The sequence below is a fragment of the Haliaeetus leucocephalus genome, unplaced genomic scaffold (assembly GCF_000737465.1).
Source record: "Haliaeetus leucocephalus isolate CR32 unplaced genomic scaffold, Haliaeetus_leucocephalus-4.0 Scaffold484, whole genome shotgun sequence".
NCBI classification, from domain to species: domain Eukaryota; kingdom Metazoa; phylum Chordata; class Aves; order Accipitriformes; family Accipitridae; genus Haliaeetus; species Haliaeetus leucocephalus.
This window is the reverse complement of record NW_010972920.1, coordinates 3,017,411-3,035,160: the sequence shown is the minus strand read 5'-3', so window position 1 is coordinate 3,035,160 and position 17,750 is coordinate 3,017,411. Positions and strand designations below refer to the sequence as shown.

General features: G+C 42.7%; 1 protein-coding gene across 1 annotated transcript in view; it reads right to left on the bottom strand.

The window, feature by feature from the left end:
* The window catches only part of FRAS1 (Fraser extracellular matrix complex subunit 1), a 172,946-nt gene that overhangs the window by 54,124 nt on the left and 101,072 nt on the right, over positions 1–17,750 (bottom strand). Inside the window, exons 22-30 of the mRNA XM_010575600.1 lie at positions 15,830–15,982; positions 12,807–12,953; positions 9,143–9,289; positions 7,492–7,632; positions 7,123–7,263; positions 6,330–6,473; positions 5,437–5,707; positions 4,139–4,223; positions 843–1,169 (exon numbers count right to left, since the gene is read on the bottom strand). Coding sequence (XP_010573902.1) covers positions 843–1,169; positions 4,139–4,223; positions 5,437–5,707; positions 6,330–6,473; positions 7,123–7,263; positions 7,492–7,632; positions 9,143–9,289; positions 12,807–12,953; positions 15,830–15,982 — 1,556 coding nt within the window. The remainder of the gene's footprint in view (positions 1–842; positions 1,170–4,138; positions 4,224–5,436; positions 5,708–6,329; positions 6,474–7,122; positions 7,264–7,491; positions 7,633–9,142; positions 9,290–12,806; positions 12,954–15,829; positions 15,983–17,750) is intronic.

Genomic DNA, 17,750 nt, shown 5'->3' with positions numbered 1-17,750 from the left:
TTTACTACAATACCACAATACCAGAACTAAGATGTTTGCAAGCACTTCAGCAACTTTATTTTTTTCTAGGCTCCACCACACATACTATACGTATTTTACGCCTTGTTTGGCTGGGGTTTGTTTCATAAACAAATGGAAAAGCACCACTGTTTCTAATTCTACTGCTGTAATCTCTATAAAATTTAATACCAAGTGCCACTTCATGTCCAAATACAGAAGAGACAAACAACCATTATTTAATTATGAACTGCAATAAAAGCAAGAAAGAAAAACTAAAACACTTCTTAATAATTTCTAACTTAGGTATCTGTGCCCTGTCCTTAGGGAAGTTATCAAATAGCAAGTTGGATCAAGTGAAAGATTTCAGTGGAGCAACGCTGAGTGAACAGCAGAGATCCTGACCTTGGGAGACACCACCGCCACCAAAGTACCAGTGATAACACCTTATTAGCCAAGTTGTTCATGTGCGACCCTTTTGTGTCTCCCATCACACTCCCATCAGCCCGATGATTGGTTTGCCTATCCCGTCAGCTCTCCCTCCCCACCATTCACTCATTGTCTAATTCATTGCCCTTACCAGTGCCAAACTCTCACCTGCAACTCCAGAAAATCTTTTTATCAAATAACTATGGACTTCGAATTGTCAAAGCTGCACAGTTTCTGCTGAGCCATTCCTGTCGCAAACCAAAAATTCAGGTGACCTCCAAAACTTAATCAATCCACTACTTTCTCCTGCCTCTGACCACAGCCTGTTGGTAATGCGGGATTAGTGACACTTCAGGGGCATTCACACTTCTCCAGACTTCTAACTTGTCTCTGAGGGTTTATGTCACAGCACGTACCTTGGGAGCAATCTTAATGTGGAACAGGATGTTCTGGAAGTGGTACCCATCGTTCACTTGCAAAAGAACTGCATCATCCCGGGTGTCAGAGCCATCGTGAGCATAACGCAGCAGTCCACCAGCAAGGTCACCCAGGTGGAATATGTGGACTGCAGAAGCCGAGTCCCCAGGAGGTTTGATCAGCCGCCCGTGACGTGGAGGCTCTAAAACCATCAGCACAACATTCTGAGGATTGTCACTGTCTCTCACGCCAAGCAACAGTTCTGTTATAGTTCCAATTTCCCCTCTGCGGACAAGGAGGGCCTCATTTCTGAACACATATGGGGCCTGAAACACAAAAGCAGCTCTTAGGTGTTTGCTAAATGTTAGCAATTTGATCATGATCAAAGTCTGGAATGAAAAATGTGGGGTTAAGGAAATTAGCACACCTCATTCCTGGAAACCTTAGAAATCCTATTTCTAAGCAACAGAGAATTGCTCTCCACACTTTCCCCCCACAGCGGGCAGATCTAAGAATATCTAGCAGTTTAGACTGATTTAGTTACATTAAAAGAAGATTCTCATGCCACAGCAAGCTTAGGAAAGGAAAAAACCTTAGGACATTTATATAGAAAGCAATTTAGTTACCAGCTAGAGGCTGTATTCCCTTTGCTGTCTGCACAGATAAGAGACAAAGGACACAGCTTTGCCTTATTACCATCCAGGAAAATTCAAATAGAAATGTGGACCCCAACTGTTTTGGAAGGTCTACATATTAGAGGTGTGTTGGCAGGCCCAACTGGAATGCAGGCACCTGAGATGCTGAAGATTTGGGTATGTGAACAATGAGTTCAGGGTGGGTGGGGATGGAGACACATCATACTCTCCCTGTGTATAACCTACAGCTTTGATAACTTACACATCTTTCAGAGCACTGATGCTTGAGAATAAGACTCCACACAACCTGCGTGCCTCAATTATCTCTTTAAAATGAGTTGCAGAGAGGGGAAAAAAAGGAAGCAAGGAAGAATGCCAAGAGAATAACCTACACAGGATACTAATAGCAGTGAGCCAAACTGGGAGGCAGAAGCTTGAGTTAGTGCTTCTAAGTAGAAATGAGTCAATCAACTAACACTGAAGAATGTGCTTTTGCTTGTCTCGAACTGATAGAGTCCGTCTCAAAGACAGCAAAACTGGCTGTCATCAGCATCATTATTTATTTAATTTCAAAGTCTCCACACACCCATATTCATGCTAGAATGAAGATCAGCTAGAGCCCACATTTCTGCTGGTTTAAATTAGTTCTCTAATTCTTCGTGGTCAAGAAAGTTTAGATCTGCAGTCTCTATTGATCCCAGTAGACATCATTTGGCATCGGTAATACCTTGCCTCAGGAGGGAGGTGAACCGCAGAGACAAAGTCAAAGCCCTGGGAACATTCATCAGAGAGCTAACTGCTGCCATCTCACCTGTGTACAACTTATCAGGGTTATTAGGGATTGGCAGGCAAAATTCCTATTATTAAACTTCACTTATGTATTCTGGGGCAGTGACTGCAGCTCTTACTTAGGTGAATGTCCTACTGAGGTAAACAAGAGATTAGACTGAGCAAAGATTTCAGCACGAGCCAGAATCAATATACACACAACAGGATCAAAATCCACAGTTTGTCTTACACTGAAGGACAAACTAGAACACTTCTAATTTTCAGAAGTTATGGAATGACTAATATGGAATATAATGATTAAAAGCAACAAAGTGCAATTAAAAAACCCTGTAACTCCTAATTCTGAAGCTACCACCTCTCTAGGATCCCAATCCAGAAAAAACCCAAGCATTGCAAAGTCTCAAGAGTGTCAGAGAACCACAGAAATTATGCATCTCGGGAGGAGTTGTTTCCTATAAGGAACACTAAATACATTAAACTGGAGACCTCCCACAGGCCCCCAACATGGTACGTAGGGAGCAAGTCAGCAGCTCACCACGTTTTTGAGCTGCTGGCTACATTCCTACTGCACTCAGCACGAAGTACAGAATAGCACCAGCGCCTTCAGACACAAACCCATCCACCAATGCAATGATTAAAAGAAATACATTTCTTAAATTACTCATTGTGAGGAGGAACGCTGAGTCAGGCTTGTAGGCAGGAAGGAGTCAGCACTAAAAAAGAAAGGATGATAGCCAGATTTCCAGTTACAGTTTTATCAAGTCATTTAATGCCCCTCTGAGGATGTAAATGGGCCTTAAGAGTAGTGGACTCTGATTTGCACTTTAAAGTCTCTTTATACTGCTAAAATATGCCAAGTAGCCACAACAACCTCAGTTCAAGCAAAGCTGCCCGATTGAGCTTTCAACTAGACAGTTCGACTATGGAAAAAGCTGAGTGCAAGCTGCAAAGCCTCCTCAGAAACTTGGACCTCGTTAAAGGGAGTCCATGGTGAACTTGCTGCCAGCACGACCAGCAGCAAGCAGCAAGCTGGGCCGGGCAGCTCCAGCACATCCACTGCCCTCGCAGCAGCAGCAGAGGAACACCTGTAGCTTGAATGGGAATCAAAGCCTGTCCGGAGGGATGTGATGATATGACCTGCTGATAGGCTGAGTTTGGCACATGCAGCTAGGCTGGGCTTGAACTCCTCCTTTCTGTAATGCTCTGCCCTCTCCCTTAATGTGTATTTCACACACCTCTTCATACCTTGCCTTTTAGAGAGCCCACCTTTGAAAAGGAGTTGCGATCATACTGCCTGTACACCATCTCTTGGGTGAGGCTCCTCCACGGTATCATGCTACAGACTTTAAATAACAGTAATATGAGAAACATGGACACTTGGCAGTACCATCAACTTGCCTGGAAGTGGTGAGCAGTTTAAGGGACACACTTTAAATAGCTCATGCTGATTTAATTCCCAACTGTCCTAGAACAGAGCATTTAAGTAAATGCTCTTGACTGTCAAAGCATCCCTACCATAGGGATCAATCATTGTTCAATTGCCCTGCAGTAAGAGACTGAACATCTAAGGATCCAAAGAATAATTTAAACAGCAGGGACTCCTTCGCCCTCACTGATAATTGCTCTATGATTGCACAGCTACAATTCCCCGCACAAGCAAAATTACATGGGCCAGCTTCTTCAGTCACTTACCTCAAGTCCAGTTCTTCCACATGGCTCTTGGCTGCCTCCCAACTAAGTGAGAGTTGAGTCTAGTTTGCCTGACCTGAACTCCAGCTCAAGTTCTGCCCAGCTCCTTTGTTACCACTGGAAGAAACCAGAGCTCCAAACGGTACAAAATTTGTGGTTGTTTCCAAGCTTTGTTACATTACCTGTGTTGAAAATGCTTGAATGTTGACCACCTCAGGATGCGAGAAGAACTTTTGATCACCGACCTTCAAGGAGAACTGTCCTTTCCTAAACAAGTCCCCAACAAGCCAAAATATAGGATAATATAAATTAATGAAGTGCTCTTGCAGGACTCAATAATGATAAAAATATTATATATTCAGTAAAAATGACTAGCTTAGTGACAGAAGGTTTAGCTCAAGTTTTTTCAGCCATGTTTTTATAGCATTTTTTTCTGAAGATTCACAACAGTCACAACATGTAATAAAATACCTTTAACTATGTAATAATATACCCTCATTTCCCTTTAACTAATGTTACCCACATAGGATGGCATTTCCAAGGTAAAGTACCAATTCTAAATGTCAGCTATTCACTGCTAAAGAAAAATGTCACTTATCTGGCTTCGGAAGAGAAGATCCCACTTTTCAGCATTTTTGTTTCCTATTTACTTTTCAATAATGCCACCCAATAACCTTGAACATAAAGTAGCTATGTTTCTCAAGACAAGATCCTGACATTTCATTGTGACTACGAGGCAGACAAAAAAACCCACCATGATACAGAAATACATGCCATAAGTCTAGTGAACATGAGCTAACCCTTGGCATCAGAAGGACACCCTGAAAGTCTTATTGAAAACAATGGATCAAAGAACACCCTAATACTTACAGGCAGAAATTTAGAACAATTCCACCAATATCAGTCTAGTCCCAAGGTTTTATGGTGATGTAAATCAAGTGTGAAATTTGGCAGGATGACTGGCTTATTGCCTGGCAGCAGGAAAAATCTGCTTCCTTGCAACATGCTTGCAGTGTGAGCATTGCCAGCTACTAATCACCACTAATTATCCCAGGACACTAACGGAGCTCATATTGCATGCAAAGAAGTAATGGCTGAATGCAGATTATGCCACAGAGCATAGTGGTGACATCATTTGAGCATCCTCCTGACAGTATCGAGAAATTGTTGTAAGAACCAGACTAATATGCCAGTTTTAAACCCATAGCAGAGTATCCTAAAGATGAGACAGACTCCTGCACCCCCAAAGCACAACAGGTTTGGTAGCTTGATCACAGTGACCTCTTATACCATAAACAGAAGTTTTGCACCATCGTTTATACTATGGTACAGTGTAAGTATATTGGTAATTTATTTAACAGCAGTGAGAAGCGTGCTTCACTGTAAGAAAGTTTCCTAGGAATAAGGAAATACCTGTTCTCAAGGTATGTCAGGGGTTTTTTTAAGGCAAGAGCTCTGAAAAAAGTTTCAACAGAGTCACCTGGATTTCTCTTTGCTGTGCACAAAGCGGACTCTCTTCTCCTTCACATCCTTGTAGGTGAAGTGGTCGCCTTTGCTCAGCTGCACCTCTTTCCCATTCACCACCATGACCAGCCTGCCGTTGGAGGGAGTGCTGTCGATATGGAACAAGAGCTGTCCTGTGTCACCATCCAGATCACGCACACCCAGTAAGGAGACGTCTAGGGGCTTTACCGCGCCAATTCCTACTGTGAGGGTACTGTTCACATGGAAGCTCAAGGGATGCTTGCTGGCTAAAAAGAAAGAAGGGAAAAAATATTACTGAATGAATTACAGCCATGGGCTGTGTTAGCATCTTGTCTGTCACTACCATCTTTTGGATAACACACCAGACCCTTATAATGCCCTGTTCATTACTGACCTAGGTGGACAACCACTATATCTCAAGAAGAACTGCAATCCATCCTAATCCCCACTATGATTTTGAGAGGCTTGGGCACGTCACTTCCCACCTTGAGCTCCCCATCACAAAACTCAAAGCCAATATACATTGGCCTGCCCTGCAGACAGACTAGTAAATCTTCATTTGGAACAAAGAAAAGATAAGTAAGTACTACTGTCGATTTAGTAAGGGATTTCCCCCAAGATATTTATTTGTTTTACAGTGATGATAAACGATGCTGTGATTGGAAAGATGTGCCTCCATACCTAACAGGTAACTTCACTTAGAAAACCACGTATATGCATATTTTATGAAACAAAAAAGTTGGAGAAAAATAGCTGCCAACTTTCAATACTCAACAGAAAACCGCACAAAACTGAATTCCAAAAATGCCACTGAATGAACACTACTTCTAGCCTTAAAATCTGCTGGAAGCCTGCCAGCTCGGTTGCTTTATCATGAGAGACACTCACCTTCTTCGCACTCTCTGGTCCACGTATTGCCATAGAAACCCTGGCCACAGGCAGAAACACAAATCTTATTCTTCAGAAACGTGGTGCTGTCACAGAGGTGGCACAGGCTGTTGCTGTCACACTCCAAGCATCCAGAGGGACAAGCTGAATCGGATGGAAAGCACAACCCCATTGAGACACTGCAAAAACAATGCAGCCACTGGTACACAGGGCTGTCCCCCAGGGTCGGAACAGAAACATCGCTGCTATTTGTGTGTTACCTACCTGACAAAAATAATCAAAAAGAAGGGGCAAAGAGTTGAGATAAAAAATTTGTTAAGAAGTTCCTTCCTCATTTGACCACTGTTTCCCATTAACTACAGAGCACCTGAGATGATCTTCCAAATGGAAGAAACATGTTTTTAAGTAACTGTTATACTAACTTGAAAAAAATACTGCAAATACACATTCAAGTCCTACACAGCTTGTTAACCAACAAATACAACTGAAACCTTTCTAAAAATGTGGGTTTAATACCTGGGGTTTTTTTTACATACAGTGTGTAAACACATACACACACACACATACACCAGCAGCCATCTACACTGAATCTCATTCCTCCTGAATTAGGTATGTCTAAATGCAGATATAGCCTGTTATCTAATTCTCAAGTTGACTGCATCACCTCAACAGCAAGTTTAACACAGGATCCAAGCCCTTCCTCTTCACCCCAGCCTTGCAGAGAAAAAGCAGTGTATAGAACATAGACTACAACCCTGGTTCCTCTCCACCACATCACACTCACTTTGCTTACCTGTGCACTTTCGCTGTGCATGGTCTGCATAATATCGCTTCCCACATTTGTGAACACAATGAACGTCCAAGAGGAAAAACGGGGCTTCGCAAAGGCTGCACTCATCGGGTCGGCGACACTGAAGGCAGCGTTGATCACACCCTAAAAGTCATACGTAAAGAGTTCATCTCAACACTGCTTTCAACTGCTTCCTGCACTGTGCGGTAACACCCCGCAGGAACCACAGCTCTATTGCGTGCGTGTGCTGGAGGGCAGCGAGGGACCTGAAGGTAGAGCGTGACTTCTGAATGCAAGACGTGCACAAATTGGAGACAAGCAAGGAAACATGTTGGCAGCAGTGATTAGAAGTAATGCTCAAGAAGAACTCACTCTGGCATGTCTCTGATTCCTTGTAGAAAGCTGCAGGGCACTGTTCCACACAAGCTCCTTCATGGAGAACATAGCCCTCCATACACTGCAGGCAGTCGGTCCTCTGGGGACCTTTACAAGCATTACAGCTCCAGTCACACTCTGGAAGAAAAAAAAGTCAATGCAGGGCAGCCTTTTTGTATAGGTGTTCACACTATAGAAGTGCTTAGCACTTGGGGTCTACAAGCTATGGGAATATAAGCCCTAGGAGCAAAGAGCACAGTAAAAACTGTTAAAGAGATACTAAAAAAACGAGAAAGCATGATTTGTACTGAATGACTTATTACAACTCAAGATATGGGGTTTGTTTTTTTTCCCTCTTGGACTTAACATGTTCTAATTATGTCAAATTTGAGCAGTCTGGGCTCTTGTTCAGCATTCAGACCTGCTAACACTGGCACAGTTTTGCTTCCCATAAAGCCTGACTGTATCCCGTAAGGAGCAATGCTCCTTTTCTGCCAACCCTGAGTTTGTTGCTCATTAGCAATTATCCATGCCACTTCATCAATCTCGCACTTTCAAATTACTCTGACCAAAAGAAAATGAAATCGTTGTCCCTCACAGTCCAAATGTCCCCCTGGAAATTCCACTGGCCAGAAACACACTGGATCCAGCTGGGGTCAGATCTGCCTTCACATGCCCTCGTACTACCTCCCCTCCAGTCTTCAGCTGAGTCCCAGTCACACACATGCACCCAAGGACTACTCAGGCTGCCAACACTACTGTTTGTTCTTGGTGGCACTTAGAGGGTCCGTATCAGCAATTAATGACAGACAAACTTGGCTGATGAGACAGACAAATGACAAGAGCAAGAAGCAGGGGAAACAAGGACTCACTGAGGTGAGCTGAACTACTCCAGTCCATGCAGCATGTCCAAGACAAAGCCAGGACAAGAGTCTTGCCTCATTCCAACACCCTAAACACCAGACAATGTCACCTCTCTGAAGAACCACAACGCTAAGGGGACAGATGTTACTCAGTTAAGCTAGGTTCAGGTACTGAGAGAGCCAGCTAGAAATGAACACTGAACAACAAGTCATTTGTATTATATCCTAGTCTTAGTGGTGTCAGCTACAATAAAGCCATGTTATCCTCACTTATTTCCATTATGGAACACTCTCCTTGGGAGTTCTGGAAATCTTTCAAGTCACGTGTCTTTTAAATCACTCCAAACTGTTGTTTCTGCAGTCATCCAGTGATACAGTACTTAATAAGACAGAGAGAAGCAGGTAAGTACACAAGGCCTTATAAGCACTCTAAAAAAGATTTAGCCTGGTAAGCTCACTCGTTATTCAGCTGACCCATGACTAAATGAATTGCTGGACCTGACCCTTGAAAAGTTTGCTGGCTCACTTACTAAATCATTTACAAGAGACGGATTTGCAATAATCTTGTTTCACTGAAAGGCTGAGGTATGTGACAGCAGACTGCCGAAATAAAGAAAAAACTGTAAAAACCTTGGAAGTAGCCTGTCACTGAACAACTCCCCCCCTCATGCACACTTTTTAAAGCAGGCCGCCTGCACAGATCATGCTGCAATGTGATGGATTCTTAGCCAAGGCACTTGCAATTTTTTTTTCTTTTTTCTTTAAACCCACAATGTATTTTTCACCTCTGCAAGTCTTGCTGGAAAAATCCAGATAATACTGCTGAGCACAGCTCTCGTACTGGCATTCTCCAAACAACAGGACCTTAGCTGGATCTCTGCAAGACGTACAGCCAGTGGCTGATTCACAGCTCAGACACTGGCTGTTGCAAGCTGTGGAAAGACAAAGACAGAGAAAATAACTGTAATTACTGATGCACCAGGCAGCTGCACAAGTAAAAATGGCATTATCCTGTAGCCTTGCTACTCCTCTGTCCTCTTTGATGAGACACCTGTGGAGAGTTTTTGCTTCTTACGTTCCTTTTCACAGCCTCCAAAATGTAAAAAGCATCCTTCCATCTGGAATAGACTGTTACATCTCCACACACTGCTTCTTACTCTCCTTTGGACAGGTCAAGGTAAAACACTGACCTTGAATTCAAATCCCCAAATAAGAGCTTTCCCTGATTTTCTTATTCTCTTTAAACAACCCGTGTTTCGTATGATTCCAGATTCAACTCGTAATGCACAAATTAGGAGACCATAATAGACTGCTGCAATCCAGTTAGCAAACCTTAGTGGGACCAAAGGCCCATTTAATTTCACTTAATGTTTCCACTCTTTTATTTGCACACAGTATGAAATTCTGGAGCTGTAGGGAGCAAATAAAGATGCCAGGAAAAAATAATTCGGGGATTTACTGAATCTAGGATCAAAGTCCAGAGGTTCAGAATATTTCCACTCAGATCTTTGATGTCTAGGGTCTAAACTTCTCAGGGGGCTGTACTAACAGCCAAGTGTATTCAGTGCCGATGTCAGTGCTCTTGGCTATTTCACAGCAGAAGATTTAATAGCAATGTACTACGAAAGACTGAGAAATATTTCCTAGCCCTTTGTCTATGCACTGAAAAGCTCACTCTGGTTCTGGTGAGACGAAACGTTACAACTATAATATGCAGAAAACTTATGGAGGTTCACATGTCTGCTTTATACAAACAACCGTAACTGCCCTGCTAGCAAGTACAATGATGGCATATGCAAAAGGGACTGATAAATTCCCAGCAAACTACCCCTGAGTGTTGCTAAATCCATACGGAGTCAGAATCTTTGCCCAAGCTCAACATTTACTTACGATAAATCAGAAAAAAGCTCTGGAAACACAGCCCCAAGTGTTGCAACTAAAGAATAAAGCATAGCTGGCCATTAAAGGAAAAAACAAACAAAACCTCTCATAGGATTTAGCACAACTACAGTTCAGGTGCTAAACACCAACATATTACTTGTGGTAACATGTTGGTGATATGCTAATTGTGGAATGCTAATTTAGTGATATGCTAATTGTGGAAATCCACTTCAATTTGCTTTTAATTCAAGACAGAGTTTTATAACCACAAAACCTCAAAATACCAAAGTAAATGTGAAAATACCCACGTTGCTCTCATTGAAGTGAGAACCCAGTGCCCTTCAAAATAGCTACTTGTTTTAGCTCATCTAAAAAATGTCACAGAAGGTCTGTATTTTATTGAGGTACAAATGATTTCTAACAAAAAGTTTACCTAAAGAATCTAATAACTGTTTTTAGGTGCTCTGGTGCCAGTCTGATTTCACTTAACTTAAGAGCACTACATGGAAAAATTACGATTTGTAAGTGCTACAAAAACCCAACTATTAAAAGTACTGTAAAACATTCCATGAGGTCTACATCTATAGAAATCAGGTTACCCATGAAGGCATGCCAGAACAGTAAGCAAAACCTGTATTTGAAAGCAATCCTGTTGCTTGCTTTACCAGCATGACTCCATATCTGCATTTTTAAGCCCATGAAGAACTTGTTAAGCTTTGCACTTTTCCTTGGCCAGTGTGTCACTGAGTTTAAAAATATCTCTAAGAGTTCATACATGCACTCAGCATCTCTCTGAACTTCATTCCAAACCCAAGTTCCTCAAAAGTGCAATGCAACTAAAATAAACGCTGAGGAGAGACCAAATTTTCTCAGCCTAACAGCCAATCTCCATTTAAACAATTTTCATTAGCTCTAAGTGGCAGTCTTCCAGCAGCCTAGGACAGTTTATATCTACATGGCTTATCAGCAGTACTTCACTTAAAAAGGCACAAGTGACACTTGGAATGACAAAAATCCAATGCACCAACACACTTTGCCTTGAGCCTCCTGCCACAAGGATTACATACACTTTTTTAAAAGCCATTTGCAATAAGGAGATTAGAGTAGTTGAATTTGCTTGCAAAAATCTATTTGCGCTTGAGCTACTGAACCAAATCCAGGAAGGGTACAGTCCTCAGGAACATTCCACTTCTACCACAATGCCCTGAGGGAGGAGCCATCAATAGGAAAGTTTTCATTAGAAAAGGGCATTTTAATTAGGAAGGGAGGTATTCTGGTATAATTAGCAATAAGAGAATCCATACTACAGGAGAGAACAGTGAGTATCTTGTAGAGCTTGTAGGAATTTAGTCAGGACAGTGAGAATCCCATGATTCCTTTTTTTTTTATTCATGTTTTTTTATTTTCCTTTTTTCATTATTATTGAATAGCTTTTTTTTATGTCAACAGAAGAATGGTACAAAGTCTTCCACATATTTCCTTGAACTTATGCAAGGTGTCTCCATTTCTGCTGATAAGATGGAAATAATAGTTTCAGGAGAGCCATATATTTCAACAAAAGGCAGGTAAAGCTGACAACCATATCAGCATCCTCCTATAAGACCTCACCAGTAAAGAAATTGGGTCTAGATAGGATGACATTGATACCTATACTCAGTGCAGTGCAACAGAGTTGTTGTATCATAAATCAGGATAATTTAAATCAGGGTAATGCAGGACTTAACAAATTTGAGCGTTCAGGTTCACAGCAACCAAACCACCTAAGCACTCACTCATTTTCAGGTGCGTGTATTATAGTGGGTCAATTCAAGGAGGTTTTTTTCATATTTTTTATGTCTCTGGGCCATGTAATTTTGCATTTTGGAACATCAAGCCCAGTAATCAATGTGAAGAATAAACCAACTGACGTCAGGGCCAGAGTGAACATAGGATAATAAAAGGAAAAGAGAGGCCCCGAGAGATTCGCAAGGGATAGCAGGAATAGGATAAAACGTTACTGGACCAGATCAGTTGTATCAGACCATTAGAAGGTAAAAATACAACAGCTCAAGTCAGTTGTGGCTGTGCCTACCACACTGTACCTTGTTCCTACTGAGGTTTCATATGTGGAAAAATGTAGCATAAATGCTACAGTCTTAATATAGCTTCCATGGCAGGTACTGGCAGGTAGTGCAGTGGGGAGGGGGTTTGCCGTAGTAAGAATTGATTAAAACTGGTCTAAACTTGTCAAGTTTTCACAAAGCCCAGAATCCACCAGTACTTTTGGCCACTTCTCTATGTACCACCTGGACAACAGGGAAGACTACACAAACTCTCCCGCAGTTTTTAACTACAGGACCCAAAGCTTCTTGTCATTTGAATAACAAAACTGCAACTGTGTTCAGCTTTAAACCATGCTGTAGGCTCCATTTCTAAGGCAGCTAATCACCTCTATCAATTCACGTCGAATTTTTAGGCACTTGAAATCTTTCTTTTCCTGGCAAGAGGAACAGTAAGTGAAGGAACAAGAAAAGACATGTCGGTGAATACATTGTGGAAAGGAGAGATGGCTCGGAGAGAGACACTCACGTTTGCAGGTCTGCCTGTCATCCCTGTAGTATCCTGGGGAACAGAATGGCACACACATCCTGGTGTGGGAAAGAACCAGGCTGGTGTTGCAGGAAGAGCAGGAAAAAGGACCCCCGCCAGTGCAGGTTTTACATGAGGGGTGACACCCTGTAGAGACAGCAAGAACAAGTGTTTCTGTTCAAGGAAAAGTAGATCTTTGAGCAAGATTCACAAGTTTAGCAGAAGCACTCTCAGATGCTGAGCATGGTGATATTGAATACCAAAAGTTCCTACCAAGTCTGAGCCTTTATTAGTACACAGCGCTCAGGAGCAGAAACACAGCCGACCCAGCTTGTGACAGACAGACTAAATAGGTTTATTTGCTATTTGTGCTCTGTGTGTCATGCACACTAGCTCTCCCCCCTCCTCTCCTTTCTCTCTCTTTTTACCCTTTCATTTTCTCTTCAACCTTCCCTTCCCCTCAAGAACAACCCTACAGGATCTGGCCAAGACATGTCTATCAGAAAGGAGTAAAAAAAAAAAAGGGCAAGCATGTATCAGTACCTCCCTCTCATGCTTTCGCTCAACTAGTTTCAGGTCAGACTCTCTTGAGCCTGATGCGCTTTGCCCATTTAGGAATCATCTAGTGCTTTCCTGACAGCTCCACACCTCCCTGAAGATTTACATCCACCCCTTCGGCAGGAGTTGCACAGCTGCTACCTATTCCAAGAAGCAACACTGACAGAGAACAGTCAATCTGTATGCACTCTCCCTCCGTTTCACTCACGGCTTTGTAAGCCTCTGTCATATTTCCTCCCTCTTAAGGTCTCCTGTTTTTCAGGTTGAAACACTGTGGTCTACTCAGTTGCTCACTGTACAGAAGCTCTTCCTTCCCCACATTCAGTTCTGCTGCCCTTCCCTTCTGAGATGGGCAGAATGGCTCACAGCATGCAGCTCCTTTAGACAGCGGCAGAATGAATTCTTCTATTCTTTTTGTACTAGCACCTAACATTTGATTTGCTTTTTCAACGTTGCTGAACACTGGGATGCCATTTTCACAGGCTGATTGATCATTTCTTCAAGATCACGGCAAAGATGCCATCATTCTGTATGTGAGCTTAGAACCGGGTATCCCTGTGTGCATCATTACATCTGCCTATACCAAACTTTCATCCCTTTCTTTATTGCTCAGACACTCAGTCTTACAACATCCTTCTGCAATGCTTCATAGCCAGCAATCCCACTGACTGCCTCGAGTAAGAACGTATATTACTATCTTTTTCTTTCCCTGCATTTTTGAAGAGATATTTTTATACCACCCCTCTTGTTTTCTTTCCCTGTTTCCTTTGTATCCCTTTATTTCCCGCTTCTTGTGCTTCTTAGTCTGATTGAAGAAATTTAAAATACCACAGTGGATGATGCCAATGTATCCTATCAATTTCTCCGAAGGGGGTACGTACTCACAAAATTATTCATCTGTTTTATTTCTTGATAGGCCTTTACCTAAAGATTGATGCCATCGTTGCACCTATCGGGCCAAATTAATCACGAGTGCAAGTGGGCAAAGAAATCAGAGAAGCAACTGCATTAAGTTGTGCTGGAGATCTTCAAACCTAGCACAAAATGTAGTATGAGCTTTGACACAGCCTGAATAATGCAAAACTTCTTTTAAATGAAACCTTTATACCAAAGGGAAGAAATGTTTATCCCTACGCTTAAATTTCCAGGAAGACAAAATATCTCTCTCAGGGGTCTTTCCAATTAAATGACACAGACTATATTTCATACGTCTCTGAGATTTCATTTGTCAGAAACAGGTAAATAAACACACAGCTCCCACAGTGCTTGAGAGAAGCTTTGAAACATTAACCAGCAGTTGTTAGACTGGATTAGTAAATGCCACTTCCTGAAAAAGGCGCATCTAAATCTTAATTCTAATGTGCAGAATTTCTTGGTTTGATTTCTTTCTCTTAAAATAAATTGCAATACCCTTTGCTCAGCGCTGGGCTTTAACATGTCTCTGTTGGCCATGTAACAAGAAAAGCAACCTACTTCCTTCTAAGAGTCCAAAAAATATAAAGCAGCTCAGACAATGATCGGAATATGAAACCACATCAACAACAAAAACTGGAGGAGATCCAGGGATAGGTGAAGGCGCAGAAGGCTAGAGAATAAAATGTGCTACCAGTGCAACTTCACCCATGCAGCTGGAGCGCTGCATCTATCACGCCAGCCTAAAAGACTGAATGAAATTGGCTTTTTGTTTTACAAGCTGCTATGAATGATCGCTTTTTGGACCATTACTGTAGCAAGACAAGCCTCAGTGAGAGACCTTATCTAGGATGATGTTTCATCTCAGGTTGCAAACTTCCTGAGAAGTTGCTACCAGCTAGCGTTCTGCCTTCTGTAAGCAGAAGTTGCATGGCCCTTCGAAGCACATATCCAGAAAGTATTTTCCAGTTTTAGCATCCCAGAACTGTGCTGGTACCACACAAATTGGAGACTTGGTGATGGGCACATAAAAAGGCTCTGTTGGAAGTCATCCTTTCTTATGCTTAAGAAGCCCATCTCTTCCTAGGAGTGATCTCAGGGTAGCTACCCTACACAGAACATAGCATACTGTCATCCTATTCTCTGTGCCACCACCTTTCAGAGATGGGATTTAACAGAGAGAGAGAGAGAAAAATTCACCTTTACCTCCTCCTCATAAGCATACTGCTGTCTGGTACTCATTACACTTATTAATTGTATTGTAACAGCGGGCTAGGTCCCAGTAGCCTCAGCACGTGCTCAGGACAGTATAGCACTGTCTGCCTCAAAGAACTTCCAGTCTGAAAGCAGACACAGATTATGGGGAGCAAGGAGAGAGTGCTCCGAGCCAGCGGGCACAGTTATTAGCCAGGAAGGACATGCCTAGCTCCCAGTGCAGTGTCCTGCCAGCTGGACAAAGCTTCTCTACTTAACAGAAACCATTTCATGGAACATCTCGCAAGGATCCAGGTGGTCCCTTGCAGCTACTTGAGGCCTCCGTAGGGACTACTCACTTTTGCAGGCACCGTTCTCGGCATAGTATCCCACTGGACAGTCAGGAATACAGTGATCCCCCAGGAGCAAGTGGCGGGCGTTCTGGCACTTCAGACAGATGCTGCCGGTGTCCCGCAGGTTGGCCACACACTGACGGCACAAAGGGTGGCAGTCTAAAGGAAGCAGGGAATAACAGACTCTGTGATCACAGGTGGACAACACAGGACTGCTAAGGGGAAACACATTCCTGAGAGCTCAAGGAAGACATTAGGGATGTAACTTTCAGAGCCCCTTCCTGCTATCTGGTGCACAAGGGCTGGGATCAGGTGCTAAACACTGCACTTCCAGATGTCTGCAAGAGAGATGACCAGAAATTACCACATTCAAAGAGCATTCCTTTCGTCTTACCCTCATCCCCATCTTGTCCTCTTCCTGAGCATCACAATCAGGAAAAGTTTTCACTTTTCCTCAGCAACCACGTTCTCTGCATCTCTCCTGCCTCATTCAAGCATCCTCTTTCCCATCCTTAAGTGAGCTTCAGAAAGCTTTGTACAAAGCCAGTTCAAAACTCTTCGTTTTCCCCAAACCCTTCTCTGATTTTAGGTGCTTCTACCTACAGGTTTATCTTTAACAAAGTATGCTGGCAGCTGTAGGCATTCATCTCCCTCTGCTCCCACTGCTGAAAAACGAAGAGCACTACCTGTACAGCTGTATGACCTTCTCCTGTAGTTCTTACTGTTCAGATTTTCCCACACAAACGAGACATGCATACCCTAAAGAGGCCACTGCAGACCTCAAAGCCAAGCCAAGAGCAGCATTCAGAGTTGCATGAGTGCCTCAAAACCTTTTCCTTTTTTCATTTTTCCCCAGGAGCACACAAGCTTATGTCTCCTGACCTCTGCCTGAACTTAGGTGCTTCAAAAGGTTTTACAACAAGCCTTTTGTACGCACAACAGTGCAGTGTAAGGAAACCTGGAAGCCAAATTAATCCTCATTGTGGTAATTCGGAAAATTATAAAGGAAATGACAACTGTCTTGAAAGAAATGTAATAATGAGGCTTGATTTGATTACCTGGCCTCTTGTCAGATTTCTGCTGAAGGTTCAACTTTCTGTCTTTTGTCTCTTCCAACAGCATTACTACAGATTGTCAGGCAATCTAATTTTACAAGCTGAAGACAGGCTCACATTGGAGTCCAGGGGAATTCTGCATCCATACCTGCAAGACTATAATAGTGACTGGAGTCTAACCCTAGCTTGACTTCTCCTGTACGTCACACACAGATGATTCTTAGCAAACACTGCTGGAAAAGCACAGATGCAGCTCAGAAATTACTGCAATTCTGACTGCATGCAGGGATTCAAAGTCCTTAAAGCAGCTGCCTCCTCCACCTCCTGACTTTACAGGACATATAATCTACCTAGTTTCTGCCCCACACTCTCAGCCTTGCGGATGAGGAATTAACAGCCAGAGGGGAGGTAAAGGTGTGTGAGAAGAAACATTATGCTTAAGACAGTGACCCTGCAGGTTCTTAATCCATCACTGTCAGGACAGTTCTAAAAAAAGAAAAGCAGCACATGAGGTCATGCTCCCAAACTCAGTGACAATTCTCAAAACCTCCTCAGAGGTGTTACAGCTTACAGGGGTTATCACACTGCAGCTTCTGACTGCACAGGAGAAGAACTCAATACCCAAGGCATCATCCCATAAGTCTTTACAGCCAAAGATCCCAAACCTGTGCTGATATCAGACTGGAAAGACCTGCCATCTATCTGTAGCCTCACTGAAGCCAGAAAGGATCACACGCAGGTCACTGTAGAGAGCAAGGACTAAAATATCATCCAAAAGGCCCTGAGCACCATATGTAATTTGTATGCACAGGACTGGAGGTCGGCTGAAGAGTTTCATGCACTTATATTCAATAAAATTAACATAAATCCAA